The 24,652-nt window shown below is 40.6% G+C and overlaps 1 protein-coding gene across 2 annotated transcripts; it reads left to right on the forward strand.

The window, feature by feature from the left end:
- Nucleotides 1-1,048: 1,048 nt before the first annotated feature.
- Nucleotides 1,049-23,443, forward strand: SSR1 (signal sequence receptor subunit 1). Of its 2 annotated transcripts, XM_054019434.1 has the most exons (9): nucleotides 1,049-1,218; nucleotides 9,179-9,297; nucleotides 11,866-11,953; nucleotides 12,173-12,435; nucleotides 13,290-13,366; nucleotides 15,600-15,678; nucleotides 16,773-16,866; nucleotides 21,519-21,582; nucleotides 23,310-23,443. In XM_054019434.1, exons 1-9 carry the CDS (start codon nucleotides 1,134-1,136, stop codon nucleotides 23,314-23,316), a joined length of 876 nt encoding a protein of 291 aa, XP_053875409.1. In that variant the 5' UTR covers nucleotides 1,049-1,133; the 3' UTR covers nucleotides 23,317-23,443. The 2 variants fall into 2 exon arrangements, with proteins under 2 accessions (XP_053875409.1, XP_053875410.1); XM_054019435.1 differs by having other exon boundaries at nucleotides 1,050-1,218; nucleotides 21,519-23,443.
- The last annotated feature ends 1,209 nt before the right edge of the window (nucleotides 23,444-24,652 follow it).

The following is a 24,652-nucleotide window of genomic DNA, read 5'->3' on the forward strand; positions in this document are numbered from 1 at the left end:
GTGAGCCAGGGAAGGGGTGGACAGCTGCGGGGCCCTTTTAGGTGCTACTTTTCAAAAATGTGTTGAGGGGAAGCAGCTGCTTCCCTTGCACCCCACTAGCTACACTAGTGGACATGGACCATCTTGGATGGAGAAGCCAGTGCCTGGGAGTGGATGGTGGGGGGGTTCACACTGTCCTGCCTTGATTTAACCCAGGGGTTCTCAAACTGGGGGTCAGGACCCCTCAGGGGGTCACCAGGTTATTACCTGGGGGTCATGAGCTGTCAGCTTCCACCTCAAACCCCGCATTGCTTCCAGCATTTATAATGGTGTTAAATATATAAAAAAGTATTTTTTATTTATTGGGGGAGTCACACTCAGAGGCTTGCTATGTGAAAGGGGTCACCAGTACAAAAGTTTGAGAACCACTGATTTAACCCCAATGAAGGGTGAGCCCCCAGCCAGCAGCATGAGAGTCTTGGTGAGTTATGACATGGGTGTTGGGGTGGGGTTAGTTCTCTCCCCTCCCACACATGCAAAAAAAAAATAGGGCTGGCATTAATAAATGCAGGCGGTGCTGCGTTTGGAACAGAAGTGTGGGCTATCTCACTTTATTAAAATGGACAAAAAAAACGTAGTCATGGCACAAAGCTACTGGGTACGGTGACAGCCAACAGCTAACATGGCCCCCGCTCCCCCGTAGCCAGGTTGGCTGCACCTCACAGCTACCTGCATTGTGTCAACCAACCTAGAGAGTCCCCCTGCTCCTTCGCATAAGCGCGGGGGGAAAGGAGCGCCTGCCGTAGACTTGACAGAAGAACAAGTTCGCACATGCGCAACGTGAACCTTACGGAGCACCTTGCTTGTGCGCACTAGAGGCCTGGAAAATGAAACCGTTCGTCCGGCACATGTGCGTTTGAGGTTCTGGGCATGCGCCCTAAGGGCCAGAAAAAAGCGTACGTGTTGTTTAAGTCACGTGATCCCCTCCCTCTTCCCCGGCGGAGCCACGTCCTCTGCGGTTCGGGGGCGGGGTCGGAGAGCGTGCGTAGCGTGGCGTAGCGTAGCGTGAGGGCGCCAGGTTCCCGGATGGAGGTGATGGTGATCGCCATTTGGGCAAGAGCAGCAGCCGCGGAGGGCGCTAGGTGGCTGCTACTATGAGATCCCCGACCCAGCTGCTGCTGCTCGTGCTGTTGGCCTTTCCCGCCGCTCTGTTGCTCGGTGGAGTTCGCGGCGGCCCCGGTGAGGACGCGCGCGCTCGTGTTCGGGGAGACGTTGATATTTGAAATTCGAACGGGAAACGTTAACCGCTTCCTGGAGCGGGCGAGCGCGTGAGGGGCTGGGCCTGGGCTTCCCCGGGTGGGTGGAGAGACCAGGTTCCTGGTCACAGAGTGTCGGGCCGGGGGTTGGCCCGGGATCCCCCTGTGCAGTTTGGAGGCGGCCAGGTCCTGCCTTCCTGGTGCCTGGCACTGCTGGACGTGCCGGCGGCAAAGGCAAGCGCCTTCCCCCGCGCTCAACTGGGGCGAGCCGGGGGGCGCGGGGAGGTTGAGCTGCTCGCTGTCCGCGGGGCTGACGTGTCACTGATCTCCCCACTCGGCTACCGGCCCTCGCACGCGGCTACCCCTGACCAAACGGCCCCGGGTCCGTGGCTTCTTCCCGGACACGTGCCGCGCTCCCCGGTGCCTCCTGGACGCCGGACTAGCCCGCGCCGGTACTCGGGGGTAGCTGGTGTCTCTGGCGGCCGAGTGGTTTTCCCTCGATCGGTCACACACCACAGCGCTGCCAGCCTCGGGGGCAGGGACTGTCCTATTGGCCTGACACGTCGGGCCACAGTTTGTACTGCTGCAGCGAGCCGTAACTTTCTAGCGGGCACCTTCGCTGGGGCGGGGGGAAGCATCCTTTCAAGGCAGCCAGTAAGGGCTGTGTGACTACGCAGAGCGGCTGCTAAATTACAGCAGGGAGCGCTTGAAATGGCCGTAAGGATCGCTTTTCTGGACTTGCTATATAAATTGATGAGTGCCTACTTTAAAACTGCAAGAAAATGCTTTGGCAGCCAGTCTTCTCTTCTTCCCTGCCCCGACGTGTCCTTCAAATAATAAAACAAACACTCAGGTCTGTTTACCCTGTAATTGTATCTGATTTATGCCTTGAAAATTGCTGATAATAAGTTGAAAGAGGGTTGAAGGGTAATGCTATACTTGCATGCTCTTCTGCCTGGGTACTGCATCAGATGTCATGTGTTCCTCTTCCCACAAAAAAAGCAGCTCTCTCTTTCTACTATTGCCACATCATCATTCCTTCTGAAATCCATTGAAGGGATCGCAGATTAGTGTGTTGTTTAGGAAGCACGTTTATGTAGTGAAATATAAAATAACGTAGCAGGCACTGGCTATAGTTAAGGTTATGTCATGACTTTAATTATAAATCCAGTATTCACAAACTCTTAACTCTCTGAAACCTTGTAAGGCTGAAATTATTTCAATTAGTTGTGGCTAAGCAGTAAACTTGAAAAGTTTCTGAAAGTCTTTCAACAAATTGCTAAACATAAAATTTGAGTTCTACAGATGTGCTAATCCTCTGTGAGGATTTGGGCCTAGATCCACAAAAGGATTTAGTAATTGTGATGCTAAACCTTGTGACACCTAATTTTTAGGCAGCTAGAAAATCACAGGAATTATACTTCAATCTAAGAAGCCTGAATTAGGCGCCTAGGCTCCTATATAAAGAGTGGGGAGAATTAGGCCTGGGCTACACTGAGGGGGAGAGGGGGTTTCGAACTAAGATACTTCGACTTCAGCTACACGAATAGCATAGCTGAAGTTGCCTATCTTAGTTCGATTTACCTGGCCGTCCTCACGGCAGCACGGCCGCAGCTCCCCATCGACTCAGCTTACTCCTGCGGAGGTGGAGTACAGGTGTCAATTCGAGGGTCGATTTATTGTGTCTAGGCAAGACGCGATAAATCAATCCCTGATGCATCGAACACTACCCACTGAGCATAGATGTACCCATAGACTGCAATCCCCTAAACCTGCAGGATAGGCAGGGAGCTGCCTAAACTAACCAATGAGAGATGCCAACTGGAGGGGTATAATAAGCAATCTGAATGAGACTGTTTTAGTGCCACACTAAATCCAGATTTTTCTCTGGTCCAGGAGAATTGCTCCTGGCCTATTTGGGTGTAAGTGCCCTGCAAAGCTGCTGTTTTGCTTACAAGTTCCTTAAACTTGATAACTTTGGATTTTTCCTCTATTTTTGGGGTAGAGTGAGGAAGGGAAAGCAGGCGAATTAATTTTGTTTCTGTAACAGTGAAAGGTCGCTATGAACTTGAAATCTCTTAATCTAAAATGAGTTGAATTGCTCCAGGTACTGTATCTACCCTTGACCTCCCTGACAAATTTTTTGGATTTACAGTCCCATTCTACTATATTTTAAAACCATATCTTTCCTACTTAGTTGTAGGTAGGTTGATGCCTCCAGGCCTCGCTCAGGTTTTGGGTCCACAGGGGAAATAGTAAAACAGATTGCACATGAAATGCTGTCAAATGCATGAAGTAAATAGGGATTTTTTTTCTTTTCTTTTCAGTTAAGGTAATTTTAGGTGTAACACTAACAGGTAAATTAATTCAGACAAATGGGGTTAAGTTGACTGTCTTTCAGATCAGTGCTTAGAACAGTGGGGGGGGGTCTTATACATAGGTTGAGTTATTCATATGTATGTTTGTAGACTTGGACCTCTGAATGCTTGTCAGGAAATTAAAGTTCACTTTATTATAAAAGGTGTGGCTATGTTGTGCAAAGGTATTCATGTTCTTAAACATAACTCTTAATGTTTGATGAAACCATACCATTCAGTAGAAAATGTAATATGATCAAGTTAATGAGACCCTTAATTTTCTTGTTGTTGAGCATTTAAATAGTTGATCGTGCACACCTGCAGTTCTGTTTCTGGTGGGGTGCTCTGCATGAGCTATATGATTGGGGACTAAATTTGTAGTCTTCAAACTTCGTCAGTATGTGCCTACATATTTTAAATGTGTGTCAGAACTCACTTTTACAAATGAGGATTTGAGCTAATTTCATAGGTGCTCATATCATGAATGTGATAAAACGCCTAATGACTTTGAATTAAAGTGCAATTGATCCAAACCAATTATTGATGTGAATGCTGATATTTGTGGTGGGGGGAGAATTTCAGAGCAGGTGTGGAAAAATAGCACAAGATGACTTTAGTGTTAAATCCACTATAGCATTCTGATCATTTTGACCTGCTAAAGTGAACTTTCTTAGCTTCTTGAATTGTATCCTTTGCTATAATTTGATATATACTATGATATTAGCAAGGCCATTGCCTTAGTATTTATCGAGTTCCCCCCCCCCCCAGCTCCCCCAAAATCCCAGATTTTGAAGAAGCTAGTATCTGGATTTTACTTCCTCCTCTCCCCCCCCCCCCCCCCAAATTTTGATGATGGGGGGGGGAGGGTGAGGGGACCCAGGAATCTCACCGAGGAAGCGGATGGGGTCAGGAGGGCGCTCTGTCTGGCAGGGAAAGTGGACAGGGCTCTGAGCAGGCAGTCTCGGGTCCCTGCTCATCTCATTCCCCCAACGTGCATGCGCAGCAGCCACCAACTGAAAGTTACTCGCCTCTGCCCAGGCATGCTGAGGAGGCTGACGGGGATTCTGCAAGGAAATGAATAGGTCTGCACTGAAGGGCCAGGTCAGTTGGGTTCTCCGCCCAGTAGGCGAAGTAGACTGGACTCTGTATCCTGGAGAATGAGATGGGCAGGAGCCAGGTCCCAGTAGCTGAGAGAGCCCACACAACTCCCCTTACCCCTGCTGGAGAGTGTTAGTACTCATGGGGTGCAGCCTTCTACTCCCATCCTGACCTCAGCCCTTCAGTGCATTCCCATTCACTTCCTCTGTACATGGGGGAAGCAAGAGGGGCAGGGAGCCAGGCTCCAGCACCCAAGACCACCCAACCAGTAAGTCATGAGTACCCTGGCTCCCATGAGCACTGAACACACCACCTCCCATCTCCTGCCTGCTGCCTTTTGTTTCCATATTTTACCAATTTTCACCTTTTTAATGTTTGAATAAACACTCATGTGTTCTTAGGAAATTTAAGAAAATTAAAACTGAAAATGAGAAGGGCTTAGATCAGGGGTTGGCAACCTACAGCACGCATTTTTGCCGATTTTTTGATGGCACGCAGCTCAGCCCACTGCTGCTCTGGGGTTCCGGCTGCTGCCCCGTTGCCAGCCGGGGTCCTGGCCACCAGCCCCACTCAGCGCTTGCTGCTGGCCTGGGGACCCCCAAGGAACCCCAGGCTGGCAGCGGGCTGAGCAGGCCGGCGGCTGAGACCCCGGCTGGCAGGAGCCGGCGGCCGGAACCCCAGAGTGGCGGCGGGCTGAGCGGGGTTGGTGGCTGGGACCCCAGACTGGCAGCAGGCTGAGCCGCTCAGCCCGCTGCCGGTCTGAGGTTCCTGCCGCCAGCTCCTGCCAGCTGGGATCCCGGCCGCAGGCCTCCCTTAGCCTGCTACCAGCCTGGGGTTCTGCTCACCCAGGCCAGCAGGAGGCTGAGCGGGGCCGGCGTCTGGAACCCAAGACCGGCAGCAGGTTGAATGCTGAGTGCAGACTGGCAGAGAGCTGAGTGGGGTTGGTGGCTGGAACCGCAGACAAGGATCCCAGGCAAGGATCACACTAAATTGATAAGATCTGCATTTTAATTTGAGTTAATTTTTTTTATTTTAAATGAAGCTTCTTAAATATTTTAAAAACCTTATTTACTTTAAATACAGCAATAGTTTATTTGTATAATATAGACAGAGAGAGACCTACAAACGTTAAAATGTATTACTGGCACGGGAAACCTTAAATTACAGTGAACTTGGCACATCACTTCTGAAATGTTGCCGACCTCAGCTTAGATGTTTGATTCCATTTAGTTCTAATTTCAGACATTTTCCCATCTTGAGCCAAAATATTGCAATATAACAAATAGCAAGGGATAGGTAATGAGCACTGGAGCATCTAGTTAGTTTAGCTCAGTGGTTCTCAAACTATTTTTCATGGACCACTTGAAAATTGCTGGGTGTCTCAGTGGACCACTTAATGATATTTCCAAATGTTGTTTGTACCGTTAGCTAACTGTTGTAAAGCGCTTTGGATAAAAGCGCTATATTAAAAAAGCCCCTTAATAGGTTTTTTGTTCTACAAATAAAAGCACACAACTCACATTGTAGTATCAGTAGTCTTACCTTTCTAATGCGAGGATATGCCCTCTCTCCCCTGCCGCAGCAGCCCCTGAGATGGGGCTGGGAAGTGGGGGTCTTTCCCCCACTGTAGCAGCAGCCCCTGAGGTGAGGCTGGGAAGGAGGGCTGTCTCTCCCTGGCAGCTGCAGCCTAGAGCTGGGGAAAGTTGCCTCTTTTTCTGGCCTCTGCAGCCCTGCACATCTCAAATTCCTCCCCCACCCCCTCTTCTCACCCCACTGCCCCTTCCCACCGACACCTTATTCCCCCCAAGACCACTACCTCACTTTACATGTGCGTCTTCTCCAGTGTCCAGGCACCTAATTAGTGGAGCCATGCCCGCATGGCTCCACTAATTAGGTGGGTGCCCTTTATTTTGTTGTGTGCAGTGGCCAGGTACGCACCTTAGAGGGGATTATCCGCAGACCACCTGAATGGAGCTTGCGGACCACTGGTGTTCCGTGGACCACAGTTTGAGAACCTCTGGTTTAGCTGAATGTACACATAACATGGTGCATTATTTCTGGCTTTTAAAGATTTCTCAAATATAGTCCAGATTCTGACCTGAATTGTTGAACTACATGAATGAAAGCAATCCAAACAGTCAGATTCATCAATATACATAAAATACCATGATTTTATTATTCCTAACGATTACTAAATTAATTTGCATCTGATTTTTCAACTTCTTGTTGTATAAATGTTTAAAATTTAGTGGATTACTTAGAAATAAAGAACGAAGAGTATGTGTGGCACCTTAGAGACTAACAAATTTATTTGAGCATTAGCTTTCGTGGGCTAAAACCCACTTCATCAGATACATGCAATGGAAAATACAGTAGGAAGATGTGTATATACACACAGAGAACATGAAAAAATGGGTATTGCCATGCCAACTCTAATGAGACTACTCAAATAAGGTGGGCTATTAGCAGCAGGAGGAAAAAAAACTTTTGTAGTGATAATCAGGATGGCCCATTTCAAACAGTTAGAATATCAGGATTGGAAGGGACCTCAGGAGGTCATCCCAGCCAGGGCTTTTTCAAGCCTGACCTTAAAAACCTCTAAGGAAGGAGATTCCATCACCTCCCTAGGTAACCCATTCCAGTGTTTCACCACCCTTCTAGTGAAAAAGTTTTTCCTAATATCCAGCTTAAACCTCCCCCACTGCAACTTGAGACCATTACTCCTTGTTCTGTCATCTGGTATCACTGAGAACAGTCTAGATCCATCCTCTTTGGAACCCCCTTTCAGGTAGTTGAAAGCAGTTATCAAATCCCCCCTCATTCTTCTCTTCTGCAGACTAAACAATCCCAGTTCTCTCAGCCTCTCCTCATAAGTCGTGTGCTCCAGCCCCCTAATCATTTTTGTTGCCCTCTGCTGGATTCTTTCCAATTTTTCAACATCCTTGTAGTGTGAGGCCCAAAACTGGACACAGTACTCCAGATGAGGCCTCACCAATGTTGAATAGAGGGGAACGATCACGTCCCTCGATCTGCTGACAAGAAGGTGTGAGTAACAGTAGGGGGGAAATTAGCATGGGGAAATAGGTTAGTTTGTGTAACTCTCCAGCGCATCATCAACGACCTACAACCTATCCTGAAGGACAGTCCTTCACTCTCAGATCTTGGGAGACAGGCCAGTCCTCACTTTCAGACAGCCCCCCAACCTGAAGCAAATACTCACCAGCCACCACGCAACAAAAACACTAGCCCAGGAACCTATCCTTGCAACAAAGCCCGTTGCCAACTCTGTCCACATATCTATTCAGGGAACACCATCATAGGACCTAATCACATCAGCCACACTATCAGAGGCTCATTCACCTGCACATCTACCAATGTGATATATGCCATCATGTGCCAGCAATGCCCCTCTGCCATGTACATTGGCCAAACCGGACAGTCTCTACGCAAAAGAATAAATGGACACAAATCAGACGTCAAGAATTATAACATTCAAAAACCAGTTGGCGAACACTTCAACCTCCCCGGTCACTCTCTTACAGACCTAAAAGTCGCAATTATTCAACAAAAAAAACCTTCAAAAACAGACTCCAATGAGAAACTGCAGAACTGGAATTAATTTGCAAACTGGACACCATTAAATTAGGCTTGAATAAAGACTGGGTGTGGATGAGTCATTACACAAACTAACCTATTTCCCCATGCTAATTTCCCCCCTACTGTTACTCACACCTTCTTGTCAACTGTTTGAAATGGGCCATCCTGATTATCACTAAAAAAATTCTTTTTTCTCCTGCTGATAATAGCCCACCATATTAGATTAGTCTCATTAGAGTTGGTATGGCAACATCCATTTTTTCGTGTGTGTGTGTGTGTGCGTGTAAGTATATCTTCCTACTGTATCTTCCACTGCATGCATCTGATGAAGTGGGCTTTAGCCCATGAAAGCTATGCTCAAATAAATTTGTTAGTCTCTAAGGTGCCACAAGTACTCCTCATTCTTTTTGCTGATACAGACTAACACGGCTACCACTCTGAAGCCTGTTAGAAATAAAGAACACTTTCATATCAGCTACACCAAAGCTTATAATTTTACAATAATAGGACATTCATGGTAAAATCAGGGGTCTAAGAAGCAGCTTGGTTACTTCCTAGTACCCTAAGGCAAACACCTTGACAGATCTTATCTTCACTTTTTTCTCTGCAGTTGTGTGCACCAAAGCTTTAATTTGTTTTGAGATTGCTGGTACATAAATTACTAAATTTTAAAAACTTATTCAATAGAAACTGAAGTTTCTAAACTGATAGTGATTTCTGCTTATACAGACCAAAACTTTTGCATAATATTTTGCAACTAAAGCCTCAAACTATTTATCTCCTACCAGTAAATGTAAGTCTTGGAAAACTGAAGTATGATCCCAACATCCCGTTAGTCAACCACACTTGCAGAAAATGACTTCTGGTATTTCCATCTTGTTTTGTTACTAGGTTCAAGTTTACTAGTTGCAGCCCAAGATGCTACGGAGGATGAAGAAGCAGTGGAAGATACGGTAGTTGAAGATGAAGATGATGAAGCTGAAGTTGAAGAAGATGAACCCACAGACTTGGTAGACGTGCATACATTTTGTTTCAAAGCATTAGATTATACAGCTTCTTTAAGTTAGAGGTTAGATGGATTAGAAATATGAATTTTAGTATACCGTATTTCATTTCTTTAAAGTGGCTAATGAAAAATATAATTAAGGACCTTAGAAATACTTTCAATTTGGGCAACTGGAAGGATATAAGAGGAACAACTAAATAGTAATTGGAACACTGGCTGTGCCTAACAGCATCTTAAAAAGAGAACTCTAACTGAAATTGCATAGTTTGTTTATTCCCACTTCGAGATTCACCTTAAAAAGATAATGGTATTTCTTCAGTGTAAATTTGGCTTGTCATATTGTCTCTTTGAAGTCTCACTTAGGCCCTGCAATAATGTTTGAAGTCTAGTTTTGAGGCATATTTTTGCTTCTATTAATTACATCTGCAGTCTGAAATAAAATCACCAAGGTACATTTGTCGTGCCACCAGAAATGTCACTTTCCTTTTTGAGGCAACTATTTCAAAATCTTGATGTGATATGATTTATGTAGTGTTACTAGTCACCTCTGGCAGATTTAACATTCAGCTGTTAAATACCTGGTAAAGGCTACTCTCTTGGCATCAACTCATGCACATTAATGCTAAGAAATTAAAATGAAAACTTGAGTTATGGGAATGGGAAAATAAAGGAAAATGGAGAGAAGATGAAAAGAGGAGGGTGTTTGTGAATTTTTATATATAATAAAAGCAAAGAATTGCTAGATTACTGCTTGATAAATACATTTGATGCATTTTACTGGTTTTTCATCAAATTTATTTGATGCCCTTCCATACTACGTGACCAACTTAACAGCAGTCAGATACTATTCAGCAGGAATTAAATATTTGTGGTATTAATGGAATACATTCAGTGTACATTGTCTATTTAACCATCTCTAGTAGTAAGTTGAAAATTGTTAAATAGTGTTCAAACAGTATAGGACTTGTTTTGAAATAACACAAGATGTGGCTTTGCATTGAGGCATGAGATATCTTTCTCTCTGGTTAGTAGGCTTAGTTCTTGGGTTAGTAAGGGAATAGAGGTAAATTTTTGAAGTCCTAGGGATGAATAAAGTAGTGAACACTCTAAAAATTTCCTGTGTTCTTGATTTTCTTCAAAAAATATTTGGTCCAAGAATAAACAAGAATGTAAGCTTAACTGAAGCCTAACCTTGACCAACATGTTGACAGCACTTGGTTAAAAGTAACCTTCACACTCTAACTTTTATGTGATTAACAGTCTCTCTCACAATATATCTACAGAGTTCTACAAGTAGAAAACAATATTATAATGTGAGGTGTACCTCATTTCAAGGATTGTAGCATTGGTAATATCCTTACCAGGCTAGAAATACCTTTTATTATAAATAGCTGCTGCCCTTAAGAATTCCTAGATTAATAGTAAATCACTACCCAAATTTTTACAAGACATAGGATACCTTGTTTCGAAAGTCTGTTCTTATTTGCAGATAGAAGGACAGGCAATTGGTATACTATTATAAGATAGGGATGAGAAAATGAGGCCTGTCCAGAATGTGTACTCAGAACAATTAAAGGGACTGAGTTCAAACACAATACAACTTTTTTACCATTAACATCTTAAAATTCAGTGGAAATAGTCTTTAAACAAAGATTTGTCTGCAGCAAAACTTACTTTTTATTGTCTAAGTTATATTCTGTAAGATCTTTGTTTTAATAAGCGACTGACACCATCTTGGAGTGGGTATGGAAACTTGCTTGAATTTTTGAAGTTATTTTTAGACTGTTAGTTTAAACAGTGATTCTCCTGTTGCTTTGTGATCAGAAGCCTTATCCTTTAGGTAGAATTGAAAGGTTTGTCAAGACATCAGTTGAGATTATCTTCCTTGTAACAGTTGACTACTTCTGACTCCTAAAAAAGTGTCAAAGTACTGCACTGCTTTAAATGTTTAGTTATATCAAATAATGCAGAGGCTATACAAACTTATGCACCTATCTTGGTTAGTAAACAGGGAATTATATTTTGGCTATTTAAGTAGTTACTTAAAAATCTTCTTAATACGTTTACATTTTATGCAATATAAAATTGTGTTGACAATTATTTACAAGAAGGATGCCTTGTTCTCGGTTTTCACTTTATAATAAAGTAACTAGATGCAGAGGGATAAAACAGCCCTTGGCTTAGACCAAGCTCTTTGCTTGTTTTAAAAAATAGAGAACAACCATGTAATCGGGGAAAACAAGACTCCACAATTTTAGATTATCAACTTCTAAGCACCTCTTGTACTCTAGAGCCTATGACTATGGTAATCATGCTGCATTTAACTCTGTGGCCATTTACAGGGCTGGAGAACTAGCAGCTCAGGGTCAAAGAGAAACAAACAGCAGAGAGTTGGCAGTCTGTCACATCTGTTACAGCAGCAGCTGTAAATGTTTTGTCCCACTAATTTTGTTACAGGATGCCACACAACAAAATACTTCCGTTACACTTAACGTATAGGATTCTCATAAAATGTGCATATTCTTTGCTTCACTCTTTATTATAGGTTTTTCAAAACTTTCTCTTGTCTTAGATAGAAGAAAAAGAGGAAGAAGACTTATCAGGAGAACCTAAAGCCTCACCTAGCGCCGATACAACTATCTTGTTTGTGAAAGGCGAAGGTAAGATTGCTACAGGACTTGTGCACATCTAACAAATGCTTGGCTGTTGCTGACTGGTCGTTAGTTTTAAATGTCATTACACATGCATAAAACAATGTTGAAGCTCTAATAAAGCATTGTACAGTTTTGTTGGGGCTGAGTTTAAACTGGGATTCTTGTGCACTTTAACGCTGGCATGGCATATAAAAACTTTTCTAACTTTATGATATTATGTTCTAGACTTTCCTGCAAACAACATTGTAAAATTCCTGGTAGGCTTCACCAACAAGGGTACAGAGGATTTTATTATTGAGTCTCTTGATGCCTCTTTCCGGTACCCTCAGGACTATCAGTTTTTCATCCAGAATTTCACAGCTCTTCCTCTGAACACAGTGGTTCCACCACAAAGACAGGCCACATTTGAGTACTCATTCATCCCTGCAGAGCCTATGGGTGGTCGTCCCTTCGGACTGGTTATAAATCTGAACTACAAAGACTTAAATGTAAGCCCAGTTTTGGAATTACTTTTAGTCATTCAAATTAAAGTGGAATTGTGGGCAGGAAGGGAAAGGCTAGTGTTTTTAAAAACACTTAGTGTCTATGTAGATTACATTAAATGCTTAGACCAACTTATTTTTTCTGTTATGGATATGTATTTGATTGTAGATCTGTACATGTTTTGTGTGCTATAAAATTACACTTGAACTTCCATTAGCTAGGGACATTATAGCACTTAAGGATAGTGAATGGTGCTCTGTCTTTACAGAAAATCTTGACTTTCTCCTGAGATCTTGTAAACTCACTGGGTGAGATGTGTAGCCCCATGAATTTGAATGAGTGAGCAATGCTGGCAAGTGTTGTCATTAGCTTTTTAAAAGATTTATCAAAGGCACTAATGGGAGTTAGGTGCTTGGCTCCCATTGACTTTCAGAAGGAGTTAAACATCTAACAGCTTCTTGCACCTTTGAAAGTTCCCTCCAGTGAACAATGTAATAAGATCCTCGGTGCTCAATAGAACATCTCTATCTCACTACAGAAAGACATGAAATTAGTATAGCATTTGTGCTAAAGCCATGGACACTGTATCACATGTTCTTGTGTAAGATTTTTTTGTATTCTACGTACTTACCAAAGGTATTGCTCTGCAAGTCTTCAGCTAGCTCCAGTTTCAGAACCTCTTGCAGTGTTTTCTCCCATAGTTATGACTTACCTTTTTGTTGTGAGCTAATCAGTTCCTCTGCTCTCCACATAGTAGTTTGTCCTCAGCAGAGGTTTTAGAATCTCATCACATTTCCTTGGAAGGCATTACAATTATGAGAGGTTAAACTGATTTAAAAAATAATCATCATTATTGCAGGGCAATGTGTTCCAAGATGCTGTCTTCAATCAAACTGTTACAATTATTGAAAAAGAAGATGGATTGGATGGAGAAACGTAAGAGAAATTTGAACTTGTTTTTGTTGGTAGTACATCAGCAGTAATGTACTGTTATATGTGGCCACTTAAAAATGCTTTTGTCCTCATTTCATGGAATGCTGGAAATCCTGTATGGCCTGGTGATGGTAGAGTATTCAGAAGAGGGGAGGGGAAATGTTAACCCAACACCTCGGAAATCGAGGATGTGCTTTCTTGTTTAATGTGAAATAAAACTGATTGGATATGCAGTTAAGAGAAATTCTGTACCTAATTCATATTTCAAAATATAGCCATAATATTACTATTTCAGATAGGATAGTTTTCATTACTTTTCTGTCTCAGATCCAAGTCCAGAGCATAAGTGTGGCCTATTGGTAATTGCATGAATAGCCTCAATCTGAGGCTGTATTCCTAAATAAAATTATTTGTAGGGAGGAAGGGTGACACAGATGGCTCAGGGTATTGAGATGTGGGCCACATTTTGAAGGCTGAAGTACCTGTGATATACAATTTTACTTCTGAGGCACTGTTTTAAATTAGTCTTGTTGCAATCTGAGGGATTCTTTTCAGGTGGCAACATGTGAATTTTTAGTCTAATTCCTAGTTAACACATGCGCTCCTCACAATTTTGGGGAAATGCAAAGAGGCTAAAGGTGAATTGCTGTGAAAACAGAATTATTTGTCCCTGGAAGTAGCTTGCAGTTCCTTGTGGGGAAACTTTTAGCTGCTTTACTTAATCTGTGGATTAGAGGCATTCCTTATGAGCATTCAACTAAATCGTTGAAAGAAAGGAAATGATGTGGTACTCTCACTACTTGTTGCAAGGACGTGGCACAGTACATACTTGTTAAACGTACATTAAAATATTGTGTGTGGCATTTTCAAAAGCACCTACATCACCCTTTTGAAGAAGATACCAAGCATTTACAGATGACTGTGTACTAGAATTTGCCTGCTTAGCAAATCAGTTTTCAAAAGCTTACTGAAAACGTTTGTCTTTTGATGAAGATTCTGATTAAGCTCTTTCTGCAATGATTTTTATGAAAACAAGAAGTCCGATGGCACCCTAAAGGCTAACAGATTTATTTGGGCATAAGTTTTCGTGGGTAAAAAACCCACTTCTTCAGATGCAAATAAATCTGTTAGTCTTTAAGGTGCCATCAGACTCCTTGTTGTTTTTGTGAATACAGACTAACACGGCTACCCCTCTGATACTTGGCACAATGATTTGGTTCATAGATTTAGAACTTCTTGTCAGCTTCAGCTTGTAAAATTGGTTAGTTTAATACCTTGGAGGATGATCTACTGTTCATAAGAATAAGGAACCTAACCTCTTAAATACTGAATGAGATTTAAACTATAGTTGGAATCTATAGAAAAAGAATTCAACTATCCACTTAATCTAGGAAATGTACAGGCTGTTTCAGAGAATTCAGCTGTAGAACACTCTCTCTAAGTTCTAATTTAGGTACCCACTTCTTAGGATGCTCCATCACCAGTAAAGACTTCAGGGTATCCTTACAACATGAGCATTGAGGTGGTGTATACTACAGAAGTGATTATGTAATGGGGCCTCATAGCTCTTGTAACTGATTAGTAAATTAGCAGTCACATTTATTCATTCTCTCTCACTCACACACACCCCATTTTAGAATTTGGTATGTTACGTTAACTTTAGCAAATGTGAACTTAGAGAAATGTCAGTAGCTAAATACATACACCTCTACCCTGATATAACGCGACCCGATATAACACAAATTCAGATATAATGCAGTGCTCCGGGGGGGGGGGGCTGCGCACTCCGGCAGATCAAAGCAAGTTCAATATAACACGGTTTCACTTATAACGCAATAAGATTTTTTGGCTCCCGAGGACAGCATTATATCGGAGTAGAGGTGTATTTGTTGAAGTCTACCAAATGGCACTTCTGTATGAAAATTTACTGTTTTTCCATGTAAAAGTTAAGATTACTGTAACTTATCCGAGCCAAACAACTCTATTTGGTTTACTCTTTTTCACAGTACTTTGTATTAAGCTTCATTATTTTTCATCCTCCATTCTTTTTCCTGAGAGAGACCTCAAAACTTATTTAAAAAAAAAAATGCTTGTAAAACCACACAATATGCAGAGGCACTCCAAGGGCCTGATAAAATTTCTGCAATTACTTCTCATTCTTTTAAACAACTGATTAGACTTCAAACTGAAGATGACCCTACATTTTTTTTTTCCCTTCTCCCTCTTACCAAATAAGAATCTTCATGTACGTGTTCCTGGCAGGACTTGGCCTACTTGTCATTGTTGGTCTACATCAACTGCTAGAATCTAGGAAAGTAAGTAAGCAATTATGTGCACTTGTTAATCATATACAGTATTCTGTTGATACTGAAGTGTTAGCTTCCAATCGGAGCAATACACCTTTTGTGGCCTGTTATGGCACAAAAGAACATGAAAATTTAACTTTGATCAGTGAAATTGAAGGGAAGCAGATTGATACTAGAATTCCTCCTAGCCTTTAAACAGAAATGTGTCTTATGAGCTGTTTTGTAACTTGAAAAATCATGCTGATGAGTTGCTTGTCTACCACTGTACCTTTGGTTACCTTCTTCACCATAGCAATGGTCAACCTTGTGGAATAAAAGGCTCTGGTGTTTTCCAAATGTCAGGTGTGTGCAGCTACAAAACTACATTTTCACGTACTCTTTACAACCTCATTGAAGTCCTTCCTCATTTCCTGCTGTTATGTCAGCTGTTAATGCCCTGTCTTAACTTGTATTGTAACCTTTGGGATTGGGATCATGTATTCCTACATGTTTATATTTGCTTAGCATGATAGGCCTGAGTCTTGAACACTATCATCATATTACAACTAATGGTTTGTCGTCATATTGATTTGGCCAAGTAGTACATCTAGTGAAAGTGTAACTCAACACTCCAGGTACCACAAGGGTGTTCATTTCAAAGAGTAATAATAGAATGCTATTAGGGAAAAATCCTAAGTATACTGGAGAGAAGAGTAGTGTTTTGTAGATTTGTGCTTTCTTGGTAATTATTTAATACTGTACTGCATCACTGATATGTATGGAGTTGTATGGGAATCTAGATATAATTCCTGCTACATGGAATGAGGATAATCTGAATTTAAAAGCATTAGATCTGACACTTTATAAGAGTTCTGACAAATTACTTAAGGTGCCAAGTTTGCTGAAGTTAGGCTACAAGGAGGGCTTGACACTGTAACTGTTCACAAGCTTAAAGGTGTATTATTTTGTGTTTGCTTAATGACAGTTTGCTTTTACTAAATGCAGGAATTCCTTATGTAGGTTTAATACCCTGACATTTGTACTACATAAAGCTTCCTTATGGAAGGCAAATCTGTTCACATCTCTGTGTGAGATAAATATATTCTTACCTCAAACTCTTCCAGAGAAAGAGACCAGCACAGAAAGTAGAGATGGGCACATCAAATCAAAATGACGTTGACATGAGCTGGATTCCTCAAGAAACTTTAAATCAGATCAGTAAGTAGTAAGCCTTTCACAACAAGGGTATGATTCATTTGTTTTATCAAACTCTTAAAAAAAATTTTTCTTCCAGATTCTTAAGCCATCTGCTTCATGAAACAAGTTCAATCTAGAAGTATCTTAAGCATATGCACCTTTTTGTAATAACTCTTTTGCGTATTACACAGTAACTGGTTATTTTAAATAGTGAGCTGTTTTTAAAGGTAGACTCTAAACAGACTTTTGAAGAGCTAACAGGGGCAGCCACCACAAACTTTTCCTCCTGCCTGCTAGTCATTTTCATTATATTCCATTTCACTGGTTAGCTGGAAGCGAAGTCCAAAATAGGTGTTACATGGCAGAAGTGATCTATATAGAGACTTTTTTTTAAAAAAAATAAAACCTTTTCTTTCTTACCCATGCTTTCATAGACTGGCTTTCAGCACTGCTGACCCTCCAACCAAAGTTTGATCACAGAAATCTGAAGGGGTCCTGCGGAGAAGTCCTAGTGGAATAAGACATTTTCCCATTCCCTCCTCCCTTCCCCTCCCCCCCCCCCCCCCCCCCGAGTTTTCAGTCTGTAGGATGAACCTATTTAAGACTATCAAATGATCATCTAAGTGTATGATCTTGTACTTATCAAACACAACATTAAGACTAAGGTTGTGTAGTTGTATTGGAGTCCTAAATATCACTAACTTCTGTTAAGAATTCTAAACCCAAATTCAGTATCTGATTTTTCTAAGGCTGTTTGAATGCTTGTGGATATTTCTGACTTCTCTTTTGCTGTCTTTTCTGTTTTGCTTTCCTGTGGCTTCAGTGCAGAGTAGAAGAGGTGAGGTATTTAAACTTTGATGGTGCTTTATATTAACTGGGGAGCTTTTACTATGCATCTACACTAACTGGTCTCTAGTAAAATTCTAATTCATCGCTGTATGTGGGAGTCAGTGTAATAGCATGAAAGCACTGGTAAGATTTAGGGCCGTCAAGCGATTAAACAAATTAATTGCACAAACAATAATAGAATACCATTTAAATATTTAAATATTTGTGTATGTTTTCTACATTTTCAAATGATTTCAATTACAACACAATACAAAGTGTACAGTGCTCACTTTATATTTTTTACAAACATTTGCACTGTAAAAAACAAATGAAATAGTATTTTTCAGTTCACCTGATACAAGTACTGTCATGCAATTCCTTTATCATGAAAGTTTGAACTTACAAATGTAGAATTGTTTTATTTTTGAATGCAGTTATTTTTTGTACACCATGTAAAACTTTAGAGCCTCCAAGTCCACTCAGTCATACTTCTTGTTCAGCCAGTCACTCAGACAAGTTTGTTTACGTTTGCGGGAGATACGTTGCTGCTCGCTTCTTGTTGACAATGTCACCTGAAAGTGAGAACAGATAGTCACATGGCAGTGTTGTAGCCAGTGTCGCAAGATATTTACGTGCCAAATGCGCTAAAGATTCATATGTCCCTTCATGCTTCAACCACCATTCCAGGGGACATGCATCCATGCTGATGGGTTCTGCTCAATAACAATCCAGGTCAGTGTGGACCAAAGCATGTTCATTTTCATCATCTGAGTCAGATGCCACCAGCAGAAAGTTGATTTTCAGTTTCAGTGGTTCTCGTTCTGTAGTTTCTGCATCAGAATGTTGCTCTTTTAAGACTTCTGAAAGCATGCTTTACACCTCGTCCTGCTCAGATTTTGGACAGCACGTCAGATTCTTAAACCTTGAGTCGAGTGCTGTAGCTATCTTTAGAAATCTCACATTGGTACCTTCTATGGGTTTTGTCAAATCTGCAGTGAAAGTGTTCTTAAAATGAACTACATGTTCTGGGTCATCATCCAAGACTGCTATAACATGAAATATATGGCAGAATGTGGGTAAAACAGTAACAGACATACTATTCTCCCCCAAGTAGTTCAGTCAGAATTGAATTAACACATTTTTTAACAAGCATCTTCAGCATGGAAGCATGTCTTCTGGAATGGTGGCAAAACATGATGAGGCATATTAATGTTTAGCATAGCTGGCATGTAAATACCTTGCAGTGCTGTCTACAAAAGTGCCATGCGAACACCTGTTCTCACTTTCAGGTGATATTGTAAATAAGAAGCTGGTACTATTATCTTCGGTAAATGTAAACAAATGTGATTGGCTGAACAAGTAGGACTGAGTGGACTTGTAGGCTCTGAAGTTTTACATTTTTGTTTTTGAATGCAGTTATGTAACAAAAAAAATCTACATTTGTAAGGGTACGTCCAGACTACCCGCCGGATTGGCAGGTAGCGATCGATCTATCGGGTATCGATATATCGCGTCTTATCTAGACGTGATATATCGATCCCCGAACGCGCTCCCGTCGACTACGGAACTCCACCGGGGCGAGCGGCGATAGCGGAGTCGATGGGGGAGCCACGGCCGTTGATCCCCCACCATGAAGACGGGAGGTAAGTCGAAATAAGATACATTGACGTCAGCTACGCTATTCCTGTAGCTGAAGTTGCGTATCTTACATCGACCCCCACCCCCCGTGTAGACCAGGCCTTAGTTGCACTTTCACGATGCAAGTACCGTCATGCAATCTCTTTATGAGGTGAATTGAAAAATACTATTTTTACAGTGAAATATTTGTAATAAAAATAATGTAAAGTGAGCACTGTACGTCTATTCTGTTCAATATAGTTGAAAATATAGAAAAACATCCAAAAATATTTAATACATTTCAAATGGTATTCTATTGTTTAACAGTATGATTTAAACTGCAATTAATCACAATTAATTTTTTTAATCGCAGTTAATTTTTTTGAGGTAATCGCGTGAGTTAACTGCAATTAATCAACAGCTCTAGTAAGATTATAACAGAAGTTTGGGTGTTGCAGGTAAACAACGTATTGCAACATTTAACATATATAGATCCTCCTTTAGTTTTAGTATTTTTGTGACTCTTGTTTTGGTAGTCTAGTTTAAAGTGCACAGCATTTTATTCCCCTCATAGTATTGCATAGATGAAGGCTGCAATTGTGAGGAAACTTTTAGTGAAAAGAACAAAAATCATGCATATGAAACAAGGTCATGTATCTCATTTTAAACAGTTTGTTCACTTTTAGTACAAATAACTACATGTGCCATAATATCTCTTGCATGTAGAATTTTGCACACAGTTAATCAAATCTGTGAAACTTTAGAAATGTTTTATTACGGTGTGGAACTACTCATGACCAGGACAGGGAGAAAGATAGGTGAGAACTGCAGCAGCATCCAGGAGAATACCACAGTGTGCACCTACTGTATGAAATTAGTTATGCAAGCTGATGGAAGTAATAGTGGCTATGGATCTGTGGCCTTAGATAATGTGGCATGTGAAGTGTAAGAGTAACCATTAGAAAACTGACAGTTATATGGCTCGTGAGGGACACTGATCTGCTGGATTAGGCATCGATGTTATTGAGACCTAGTTTATAATCTTTAGGCTGACACTGAGTTGCTGTGATTTTGGGCAGACTACTTAAACTTCCTGTGCCTGTTTCCCTATCAATAAAATGGGAATAGTATTTTCTTACCTGATAAAGGTCTGAGGACTGGCTGTTTGCACACTGCATCATAATTGTGAAATGCTATAAAACTATTGGGTCCCTTCCTGTATCCTACCTATTTCTTTCCACAGGTCTTTGGATGGGGAGGTAATGGTATGAAAGACACTAGAAGGAATAAGGAGATTTGTAGAGGGAATGTGTATTAGAATTATGAAAAGGTGCATAAATTAGCACCAGAGGATTTTAGAGTAAAATGGAGAGATTGATAGGGGTCTAAACAGCAAGGCATAAAATACTCTCCCTGGAGCCATGGGTTCAAATTTAGGCACGGATTTATATTTTGGATTGTATTAATTCTTCTACTCTGTTTTTGTTTGCACGAAAAGCATCCCTAGAGCAAAGGACAGTTGTAGGCCTGCCATAATCAGTTTTTTGTAAACTACCAGGATTAAACATCAAATGATTTTGTAGTATTGTAAGGCTTGAATGATTCCTAGAGTCGTGGGATTTAAAATCATCATGGCTAATATCTCTTTTGCCCTGCTGAATTCTGATATGGTTACCTCAAACATTAAAGGAATACTTGATTCCAGCTGTCAGCTGGTAAAGCATTACTCTCTAGAGGTTGATATGATGCATGAAGATAAGTTTGCATATTGAAGGTGTTTAGTTAACGGAAGGTAAGTGTAGGGTTTTTGGCATGGCTTCTAAAGGAACGGATAGAGCGTGTAATCCCGTTTAGCTGGGTACAGATTAATGTTTTGAATACAAAGCATCTTTCATTTAGGGTGTATTTTAGCATTTTTAGTTTTAGTTTTTTACAAACAACTAAATATAGTTAGTCCTGTGAGGTGTGTGTCAAAGAACATGAAGATTTATGCCCTGAAGTCTAATAATAGATTTTAAATACTATGCTATTAGCATGTTCAAAACAATCAAGTAAGTTTCTCTTTCATCCCCAATCTGTCTCCTGCATGGCAGTGTGCTGGAAAGCCAAATGGCAATTTCCATTCTATTCAGGAAACGCATGAGAATTTTTTTTTTTAAATAAAGTCCTTTTAATCTGATGTACTATTTGCAGCAGTTTAGGTAATCTTGTCTCCTTTTCTCCTTCAGATAAAGCTTCACCCAGGCGGTTGCCACGCAAAAGGGTACAGAAGAGATCAGTGGGATCTGATGAGTAAATGTTAATTAATACAACAATTCAGCCTTTACTAATCCTGCCTCTCCTCCCCCTTTTTTTCCCCTGGATTGCAGTAGTGCACAGAATCCATATCAACACGAGGAAAATACTATTTGGACTGATCAATTTATCTGACTGGTGATAACATTGCTGAAAATGTACTTCTCATCCCTTTTTTAAGATAACAAAATTGCTTTGGGGGCAGTGGGAATGAGAGTTAACCATTAAGATGTGTGTGTATAAACAGTTGATCTTAACAATCATTGTGCTACCTGAAATGTGCCTTTAGAGTCCTATGTAATGCTGGCTTGTCATCTGAAACCTTTCTGAAGTTTCTCTCCCCTCCCGCCCCCCAGAAATCCAAATGTGTAGTTGCCTAATCTAGTCTGATTGTATCCTGTTTTATATATAAGTCTTCATGCCTTTTTATTATGTAGTATCCTAAAGCTATGAACTTCATTCTTTGCTACACACATAGCTACTTTTGTTAGGATTTTTTGTATGTTCCTACTTCAGTGATGATGCACTGATTATCTGGACTTTTTTTAAATGTAGTTAGTATTCTAAAGGCACAAGCAGGTGTAACTGCTTTTAGCAGTACAGAATTTTTTTTGCTGCTGTTTGATATAATGCGCACACTGAGACCTAAGAATCCAAATGTATTTGTATAAATGTTAGAGGGATTTTTACAGCAGCAAAATTTGTGAAGCATGGAATGGTATGTAATCTATATAAAATTCTTTTTACAAAACCCCCCGTTATATCTGTTTAAATTGTTAGTTTATTTAACTGGTGCCAACAATTCTGGTATTTTGGACCATAGAGAGCTTTGGAATGTTTGCTTAAGTAATTAATAGGCCCCAATTAGTGTTCAGTGACTTCCCCACCCTTACAAAAACTAGAAGAATCACAGGTAGCAAAATGCATTGAGTTTCATAAGTTATATTGGATGCAAAAGATAACTCTTACGAAGTTGTATGTTACGCAGAGACTCTAGTTAATGTACAGTAAAGAGACTAATTTTAATTTCAAATATAACCTGCAGGTGTACAAAGCTGAGTTTTTAAATGACAGTAAAAAAGAAATTAACTTTGGCCCTTTCTTTTGTGAAGTTATGTGAAGTTTTGATCTTAGTGAAGTACATAAATTTTGTTGTAAAATACTCATAGCTTTTTAAAGTAGCTGAGTCATAGTGAAATGACAGCTATTGGAAATACCTAATTCTTACTCAGACTTTAAATTAGATGGTGCTTCATGCAAGTTTTGTTTAACTTCTTCAGATTGATAATTCCAGTATATTCCCATTATTAAATACATGCTAGTTTAACATACATTTAAAAGATACAATGCAAGCTATCCACCCTCAAATAGGATTTGTGTTGTAGAAGACTCTAGCTTCATGATTATTATGAACTTAAGTACAGATCTGTCACTAAAAATGTATAGGAGAATAAGTTTTGGCATAGGCAACTGGATTTCAGTCCTGCATTCTCTGACAGTAAAAGGAAGGAACATAGGGTCATAGTTTTGTATACAGATATTTAGGTATCTAAAGATATAGATAGGTGCTTCTGAAAATCCAACCTGTCTGAGTCATTAGGTGCCTAAATACCTTAGTCATCATTTTGAAGTTTGCTCAGTTTGGGAAAGGCAGTGATTGGGACGTGTAGCTTAGTTTTATAGTTTTCCTAGTGCTTATTTCTTGATCTGCCTTTGTTCTGCAGGGACTGAGCATCTGAGCCAATGACAGATGAACAATACCTGCAAATCACTTCACCACACTCGGTGTGAAACAGGGTCTAAGGTCTGAAACTCCCTGTACTGGCGCTACTATACTATAAACTTCCCTGTAAATGAAGTGTGAAGTATTTTGACTCTTGTCTTGGTGTGGAAAGTAACTTTAGAAAATCTACTTCCTGTTTTTAAAAGTGCTTGACTTACAAACTTAACATATAACTAGCCAGTAAAGAACATTTAATTACCACATTGCAGGATCTAAAAGATTATTAGAAATCTTGTACAGGCTGATCATAGTAAATCAAATATACTTAATCAGTTGAATGCTACCTTCAAAACAACAACTTTGTACATCAGCTAATGCAAGCAACAAGCCACTTCAGCTAAACCGAGGATGGTTTATCAGGTTATATTCATCCTTCTCCTGATTCAGCAAAGCAATTAAGTCATCAGGGGAGAAACTGACTGAACCCTTTGCATTTTAATCTCAGGATTATGCCTGGTATTTAAATTTACGGTTGCCCATCATCACATGCTGGAACGATTCTTAGTGAATTCAACATCTCTCCTAGAGTCAATTTGAAGTCTGGAAATAAAGTGTTATCTCCATTCACATTCCCAAGGAAAATAAAGGTAATGAGGACAATTCTGGATGTGAGTAGTTCCGTTGGAGACAGTCGTCACACAGGAGGCAAATCCTCTGCACTGTACAAAGGCAAAGGACCAGAACGCAGTTACTGTGATGGGGGTTCCATACGATAGCAATTTGGAATATCCAACTTCATTCTTTCACCTTAGTGTAAATGAGAGAGTGGCCCTTATTCTTAAGACTTCTGAAACAGTTACATACATAGTACAGCTTGAGATTTAATAGGTACAGCTCTTAAACTACACAAAACTCTGATGGAAGTATCATATTTGACAGTTATTTCTAAACAATACACTCACCTAAGTTGAACTGAACTCTTGATCTTTCCTACCAGTGGACCAATTTAATGTAAAATAGAACTAAGAATAATTACCACTGGAACAACTTTCAAAAATAAGTTGTATGAATAGATTGTTATACCATTAAGTTAGTAAAATCAAAGTGTTTTTTTTAAGGAGAGCCAATTGTTTAATACCTCCATTACATCAGGTAATCAAGGTCACACTTAATGAGCACCCAGCCTGTTGGGAAGGGAGGAAGAAGGTGGCTGTATGTGGCACAGAAGGAACTAGAGCCAATCTTCAAATTTCTAAGCTTGCATGGGTGTTGCAGTAGAGGCTGGCTGTGATGTAAGAGGAAAACTTTGGAGTGGGGGGTTACAGTCTGCTAATATTAATTAGT

This window comes from Malaclemys terrapin, chromosome 2 (assembly GCF_027887155.1).
Source record: "Malaclemys terrapin pileata isolate rMalTer1 chromosome 2, rMalTer1.hap1, whole genome shotgun sequence".
NCBI lineage: Eukaryota > Metazoa > Chordata > Testudines > Emydidae > Malaclemys > Malaclemys terrapin.